Here is an 8627-nt window from a genome sequence, read left to right on the forward strand (position 1 = left end):
TAATGGCTCAGGCACTGGTGGGGGTTTGCACAGCAACTCCTCTTCGGCTGGAGGTATGGAAGGTAAGTAATGGCTCAGGCACTGGTGGGGGTTTGCACAGCAACTCCTCTTCGGCTGGAGGTAAGTAATGGACGGTAAGTAATGGCTCAGGCACGGGCGGGGGTCTGCACAGCAACTCCTCTTCGGCTGGAGGTAAGTAATGGACGGTACGTAATGGCTCAGGCACTGGTGGGGGTTTGCACAGCAACTCCTCTTCGGCTGGAGGTAAGTATGGAAGGCAAGTAATGGCTCAGGCACTGGTGGGGGTTTGCACAGCAACTCCTCTTCGGCTGGAGGTAAGTAATGGACGGTAAGTAATGGCTCAGGCACGGGCGGGGGTCTGCACAGCAACTCCTCTTCGGCTGGAGGTAAGTAATGGACGGTACGTAATGGCTCAGGCACTGGTGGGGGTTTGCACAGCAACTCCTCTTCGGCTGGAGGTAAGTATGGAAGGCAAGTAGTGGCTCAGGCACTGGTGGGGGTTTGCACAGCAACTCCTCTTTGGCTGGATGTAAGTATGGAAGGTAAGTAATGGCTCAGGCACTGGTGGGGGTTTGCACAGCAACTCCTCTTCGGCTGGAGGTAAGTATGGAAGGCAAGTAATGGCTCAGGCACTGGTGGGGGTTTGCACAGCAACTCGTCTTCGGCTGGAGGTAAGTAATGGACGGTAAGTAATGGCTCAGGCACGGGCGGGGGTCTGCACAGCAACTCCTCTTCGGCTGGAGGTAAGTATGGAAGGTAAGTAGTGGCTCAGGCACGGGCGGGGGTCTGCGCAGCAACTTCTCTTCGGCTGGAGGTAAATAATGGAGCAAGCGTTAGTGGAACATGGACAGCAAAGGAAGGGAATCGTCGGCCGGGTTCCAGTACTCCGTCACGGATGGTCCCCCGAAGGACTCCCTCGCTCCCTCCACAACAGTCAGGCCACAGCACCAATCCGCCTCTTCCCCTCAGGACAGTGATGGCTACTGACACCAGCAGGGCAGTTTCTCTATGTTCACAGAGCAAATGTGATGAATAACAGACTGAACATTCAGCAACTGAATCTTCTTACCACAGAGCAGCGACGACAGCATTCGATGGCAGAAAACAATTCCTCACAGAGCGACGATGGCAGCATTCAAGGGCAGAGGGCAGTGTCTCTATGTTCACAGAACCCCAGAAGGGTGTACAGGCTTCAGTCGTCTACAGCTGGGCTTTCTCTCCACAGTACAGCAACAACAGCAGTTAATAGCAGAGGGCAGTTTCTCTATGTTCACAGAGCAAACGTGATGAATAACAGACTGAACATTCAGCAACTGAATCTTCTTACCACAGAGCAGCGACGACAGCATTCGATGGCAGAAAACAATTTCTCACAAATCCTCTTCCACTTGGACAGGACAAAGTGGCATTCCTGCACAGCGTATACTCAATACACAACAGTTAGTAATTTCCAGTTCGGCCTTCGGAGCCTACGAGGAGACGACTGAGAGCAGGCAGACATAAAACTTCAGTTTCCACACTAGTGCATAAGTCAGTCACTTCAAATGATCACACGTGTTCACTTCACATTAGGCACTGAAACTCACATCAACTCACAGTGAATAGGGTCTCTTATCGTAGCCCCCAGTCGACTCGCTCCGCTCCACTGACAAACCGTGCATCCAAACTGTATATACGGTTGGCGATAGAGTCCCAACTGGCATTGAACAATTTAGAACAGAACTCGCCGGACGCCGGGGGGTTTCACCGCATCATAGCATTTTCTTCCTAGTAGGGAGTCCTTTCCCAATCTGTCCTCTTATATATCGTCCGATGCAAACAGTAGATCAACCGCAACGGACTGCCTCCAGCCTGAGTTCGCCCAAAAGTCCTCTTGCCCAAAAGTCCTCTTGCCCAAAAGTCCTCTTGCCCAAACCTCCAGCACAAAGCGCAGACTTCGCTGTCACGCTTCACAAAAAGAACACCCTCCTGCCCATCAACCGGATCCTTTTATAATCCCCCTCGTGGCTCAATCTCTGCTTCTCGCCCAGCTGTCACTCGTTTTCCCAATCAGCAAGCTCCGTCAGGTTGTTTACACAGGAAGAACCCGGAACTGTTCCGGTGTTACATTGAACTTGCTCCCTCTGGAAACAAACATAGAGCGGGCAGTTCCACTTGATCGTCACCCGGTGACATATCTTTTAATCAGAAATAGTCTCTGTAATTAGTAGACTATTAAATAATTAATAGTCTCTAGCAAGAATGTGTTCATTGTTCAGATGAATTCAGCTTCATACGCTACATAGAATTTCCACTCTGTTATTTTCACATTCCACCCTGTTAGGTTTATAGACATAACAGGGTGGAATCTAACAGGGTGGAAAATTCTTAACTAAGTTAGTCATAGATCTTTGAGTGATCAACATTTAGCAAGCTAACCTTCTACAGATGAACAGAACTATGTCAGATTTGTTTTTAAAAATGTTTGATGGGACAAACATTCTCCAAAACATAGACTAACAGGGTGGAACTTTGAGGGTGGGACAATCAGGATAACATTTAAAAAACTTAAAAAAAAGTTAGGAGTGAGAGTTGAAGCTTACCTCAGTTTGTACAGTTGAGTTCCAGCGGGAAAAAGAAATGTCACTTCTTGAAAATGGTCTCAGTGAAATTGCAGTCGGATTTGGAAGGCAGAAAAGTACATACTAACAGGGTGGAAGATGACTTCAGGGACGCAGTAATTGAAGACAATTTAAAGAAAAAGACCTCACATGATTTATATGTATGATTAGAGGCAGTTTAGCCTAGTCTATAACATAATTTAAAAATGTTTTGAGGTTTTTGTCATTTAATGGTTTATATTTTTTTCATAAGTTGATTACTGTGCACTGAGGATAGGATACAATTAAATGCATACAAAAATAGTGTAAAATACAAAATAGTATTTTTAAGGTCTATTATCTCTGTTTAAATGGTTTTGAACGTTATAAAAATGAAGGAAAATTAGTTGGTTAAGCTGGAAATTTTGTTGCTAAAATATTGTATAAATGTGTGAAGATATATGTGCTTGTGTTTTGTAAAAAAGTAGATAATTCCAAAAGAAGTAAATTAAGGTACTAAGATTTTAAAAGAGGGGGTGGGAATTAATAAGTGTTAAACTTCATCCCACTCCTTTTCAAGCAGCGGTGAAATTTTATTTGTTTGATCATCAGTGTTTTTTCGATTATTATGATAACAGTAACTTTCTCAAATGTTTACAGAACAAGCGGGAACCCAGTGTGCCTGTATCTTTCTCTATTGCTGTTCGATTACATGATAGAAAGTCTAAGGCCTTCAAATGCCGTACAGCAAACCCATCTAATCTGGTGCCTATTACACGCCAAACTAAGACTGCTGTGGGGACAAAAAGTAAGAGTGTTAAGTTAGCACTCTTAAACATCTGCTCACTTAAAAATAAATCACTTCTAGTCAATGACTTAATAACCACATACAACCTGGATTTTATGTTTCTAAATGAAACTTGGCTAGAAGACACACTGAAAAAAGGTTTTCAAGCAGCAACTCATCCAATTAATACATTCTCTTTCAATTCAGTTTACCATTATTTGTTTTATTTTTCAAGTAATATTTTTTTAGTTTAAAACATTGATAAATATAAATATTTTTAATTAAGAGCTCAAAAATTGTTTCGACGAATGTACAATTTCAAGGTTACACACAGACCAGCGCGCATGGGCATTAGACACAATCTCGAGTCACCACCAGACCGCTCTTTGTCGTCTTCGTCTGTTACCCGGCCTCCGTGTATCTCTACTTTCCTGTTCCAGAGAGAATCAAGCTGCAACACGGAAAAACTGTGGTAAGTGAAACAAACAAACATTTAAATGTGCTGCTGTATTTAGTAACGTTAGCCTGTTGATTTTATGCCAGACATGGCGCTCTACTGACTTTCTTTGATATAATTTAACGTTACGTCAGTTTGTTAACTTGGTGTTAACGTTAGCTAGTTTAACCTAGGTAACGTTAACGTTATGTCGACGTTAATCAATTCCTGTCCGATTGCTAAAGGGAACATAAGTTAAAAAATATCCGTGGCTTATTTCGATTTTACAAGGGTAACGTAATTCACGGTTACGTACGCATTGGACGTAAGTTATATCGAGTCAGTGTAATAAGAATAACGTTAAAACTGTACAACCTGATCAACAACTAACTTTTAGTGAAGGAGCTAAGTTAACGACACATGAATTTACATGTAAAGGGACTGGCTTAATGGTAACATTAGCTAATGCAGTTGTGACAATGGTCATTTAATTATGGCTAATAAGTATTGCTGCATTAATTGGCGCCAATTGGCGATGTCGGTTGGTTTTCAAAAAAACAAAATACTAGCCAGAGGACCTTCAGTTGACAATGAATATAAATGCTTAATGTTTTAACGTTGTCTGTTAATGTAGACGGCTTGTACTTAAGTGTCAAAAAACTAACGTTACGTTAGACTGAGATGAAAATATAAAACATACTGCGGCCCATGCCTGCAGTATGGCGCTGGGAGACACGTCTAATGGCGGACTATTACCTAAAATGTTCAGCACTAGCCATGAGACTGGAGGGTAGAGGCTAATACGAGCTGAATGGATGTGAAAGGTCCGCTTTGATCTGAGCATCTCAAAATGATAAAGATGATGCACACAGCTCTTATAATGTAATGTCAATGTTATGATGCATTACAAAACCGTTAAAATTTATTAAAATGTGTGACGATTGAAATTTGTTGAGATGATAAATTGAGATGATAAAATAGCACTTTCTACTTTTGACTATTGCCAAGACTTTCTGTCTCGCTCTCTCTCATTCCCTTACTTCTCTCTCTTATGCAGGGTATCGGAGTTCTCAGGTGGAAACATCTCATCGGCCTCAACCTTATTATAGCTGCTGTTACGGTGGGAGAAACCCTCTCGAGGTATTTTTGCAGAGTCCAATTTTTGGATAACGTATATTGTGATAAAAATTGTTGACCATAATGTCCGACCCTACCCTTATGCCCTCATGCGCATGTATGACCATTCATATTCCTACATAAACTAGCTCTCAATCTCACACTTAAACCTTGACACACTCAAATTCATGGATTTTAATTTTTACTATCTTGATGCAGGATACTGACACCGCTACAAAGAGGGAGATTGCACTTAAATGTCTCATCCTTTACATGGGAGAAGCAGTGGAGGACCTCAAATATTTCCTGGTAAGGCAAGATTACTTTAGAGATGTGAAAATGCTTGCTATATAAGGCTGTCCACTTCCAAATTAGACATCAGACTATGTTCAGATATATGTCTGAAAACAGTCAGAAGGCTAATTTCAAATAGAGATACAATTCCTTTCCACTAAAATTAGAGTCCCATGTGCTGGTAAGTTATTCAATTCAATTCAAATTTATTTGTATAGCGCTTTTCACAATACAGTACACAAGTTATGCGACTGTTATATTTATATTTCAACATTGAATTGGAGTAAAAACATAATTTTATAATTAGTTAGAAGTTAATGCTAATTATAAAATTATGTGCAGCCTTATGTGCAGTTTGTTTGCACATACAATTTGTTATTTGACTGTTGCGGTTATTAGATCTAAAAAATAAATAGCAACTAAAGTTAGGCAAATGGTTTGGGCTCTGTTGTTAACCTTTAATATTATAGTAATGTGCAAGCAGGGGTAACCCTTAATAGTTTACAGTAGGGGTGTGCGATATCAAGATTTGATCGTGGACAATTAAAATGTCTTCACGATCTGCTTTTGAAGAAATGTCGTAGTATCGTGCATTCTATCAGTTGCAGTTCTGGTGTCTCCGTCTCAACATACTGTACAACACGACGTATATTCACATCAAATGTTAACGCAGAGGAACGGGACACTACAGTTCATAAAAGTTCATTATTTGCATGTGGTCTTATATTCAGGCCAATACAGTATTAGCTGGCCTGAATATAAGAATATACGGTATAAGTCTGCGGGCCGTCGGAATATTAATAGGGGGAAACCCAAGCTGTATCGATTCCTTATTCATTTTTCTTTTTTCTACTTCTTAAATTATTTTCCAGGTGTCAGAGAAAGAAGAGGCTGGACAAATTCTTCAGCAAGAAACGATGGCAGTCTTCATCATCAGAGATGCACAAGCTGTACCCACAAACATTGGTATCATTCTTGAGGGTCAAGAGGTTCTGAGCAACTTGCCGTTTGTTGCAAATGCTGTTGCAATTCTCCTGGGCCTTCTTTATGCGTTCAATCTGGAATATCCCAAGACATTGAAACTGACATTTGAATATATCCAGAAAGTCATCATGGAGCTGGACCCAAAAGGCATGTCGGCGCTTTTCAGGTCAATGTTTGCTAGCTCAGAAGTAAAAAATCTGACACTTGAGCACTGAAATTGTGGATGTGTGGAAGTTGTGTATAAGATAATAAATATCAATGCAATGAAAATGTATATCTTTTTTTATTAGATTTTGGATAAGATTAAATATTAAGTACAATGTTCCTTAATGGGAAACATGTTTTATTAAATCCATATCTTTTTGTTTGTTTAAAATAAATAATTTCTATTAACTTGTATTTTTAAAAATGAGAAATAATTGTTTAATTAAATCGATATATATTTGATTAGAGAAAACAAATAATTTCTAATACATATTTCTTAAATGAGAAGTTTTGTTTTGATTAAATCTATATATTTTTGCTTAGATCAAAAATATAATTTAAATTAATTGACTTAATTCAACAAGAAAAATATACTTTGTGCCAGGTTTTAAAAAATAGTTTTCATAGAAAGAGAAAATATTGGTTAGGGCAAGTTATTTATTTTTTATTGGCTCAAGTTATAAAATATAGATGTGAACCATTACCCTAAATTTTTTTAATTGGATGAATGAAAAACTTTTTTCAGTGCAACTGCAGTGCAACTGTCCTCAATGAAACATCCCCTCCTAACTTTACTTTTATGAGTGTCTGCAGAAAGATGTCTATCCATGTAAGCAAATATCATTTGGTAATTACCCGTCTTTCGAATATCTGGGTATTGTGTTAAAAGGTGCTCCACGCATTTTACTAATCATTGTTTACAGGCCTCCAAAATACTCTTCAGCCTTTGCTGAGGACTTTACAGAACTGTTATCAACCATTTCCTCAGAGTTTGACTGTTTTGCTATTGCCGGAGATTTCAACATCCACATAGACAATGCAGAAAACAATATGGCAAAAGAAATCAAAACTGTTTTAAAAACTTTTGATCTGACTCAGCATGTACATGGACCGACTCGTGGACACACTCTAGATTTACTTATCAGTAAGGGTCTAAACATTTCATCGATTGTTATTAAGGATGTAGCACTGTCTGATCATTTCTGTATTTTCTTTGATATATTGATCTCTCCTGCCATTGAAGCTAGATCTGTGTCTGTCAAGAAGATATGCTTAAATGAGAACACTAGTGTACTATTTATGAAGGCTATATCTTTAACACCAAGCATATCTGCTGACTCTGTTGATTTTCTCAACGCATGCGCATGTGGCGGAAGACAAAACTTGTAGTCCATTATAACATCTACAAAGACACCATCCATGCTTTCAATATGGAATTAGGCAAAGCTAGACAGACTTTCTTCTCAAATATTATTAACAGCAACTTAAACAACACACGCACTCCTTTTTGCTACTGTAGAGAGACTGACAAACCCCCCGAGCCAGATTCCCAGTTAAATGCTCTCAGACAGCAAGTGCAGTGAGTTCGCTTCTTTCTTCTCTGAGAAAATCAATAATATCAGAAAGGTGATCAGCACATCCTTGAGTTGCACTGGGGTCAGACAGATCAGACCACAACCTGAGAAAGTAGTTACTATGTCTGATTTCAAAGAAATTGATGGCAAAATTTTGGAAGAAACCGTACAGCACCTTAAAACATCAACCTGCGCCCTTGACGCTCTACCCACATCTTTCTTCAAAAGTGTGTTAAACAGCTTAGAAGCAGATCTCCTAGAAGTGGTAAATGCCTCGCTTCTCTCTGGGAGTTTTCCAAACTCCCTGAAAACTGCAGTTGTCAAACCCCTCCTAAAAAAGAGGAATCTTGATAAGACTATATTAAGCAATTATAGACCGATCTCAAATCTTCCTTTCATTGGCAAGATCATTGAAAAAGTTGTTTTCAATCAGCTGAACAAATTCTTAAGCTCAAACGGATACTTTGACAATTTTCAATCTGGTTTCCGATCGCATCACAGCACAGAGACAGCGCTCATAAAGATAATTAACGATATTCGCTTAAATACTGATACAGGCAAATTATCAGTGTTGGTACTACTCGACCTCAGTGCTGCTTTTGACACTGTCAATCACAACATACTTCTTGACAGGCTGGAGAACTGGGTGGGGCTTTCTGGGATAGTCCTAAAATGGTTCAGGTCATACTTAGAAGCGAGAGGTTATTATGTGAGTATAGGAGACCATAAGTCTGAGTGGACATCCATGACATGCGGAGTTCCTCAAGGCTCAATTCTTGCGCCACTCCTATTCAACCTGTACATGCTCCCAATGAGCCAAATAATGAGAAAGAACCAAATCTCTTACCACA

The 8627-nt window shown here is 39.9% G+C and overlaps 1 protein-coding gene across 1 annotated transcript; it reads left to right on the plus strand.

Moving 5' to 3' along the window:
* Positions 1-1146: 1146 nt before the first annotated feature.
* LOC307004534 (uncharacterized protein) lies at positions 1147-6432 on the plus strand (the record flags this gene model as incomplete). The annotated part of the gene is made up of 5 exons (XM_079623852.1): positions 1147-1304; positions 3711-3859; positions 4881-4963; positions 5159-5248; positions 6106-6432. The coding sequence occupies 5 exons, from the start codon at positions 1147-1149 to the stop codon at positions 6430-6432; spliced, it is 807 nt and encodes a 268-aa protein (XP_079479978.1).
* Between the last annotated feature and the right edge of the window lie 2195 nt (positions 6433-8627).

Source organism: Phoxinus phoxinus, assembly GCF_949152265.1.
Source record: "Phoxinus phoxinus genome assembly, chromosome: 9".
In the NCBI taxonomy this organism is placed as follows: Eukaryota; Metazoa; Chordata; class Actinopteri; order Cypriniformes; family Leuciscidae; genus Phoxinus; species Phoxinus phoxinus.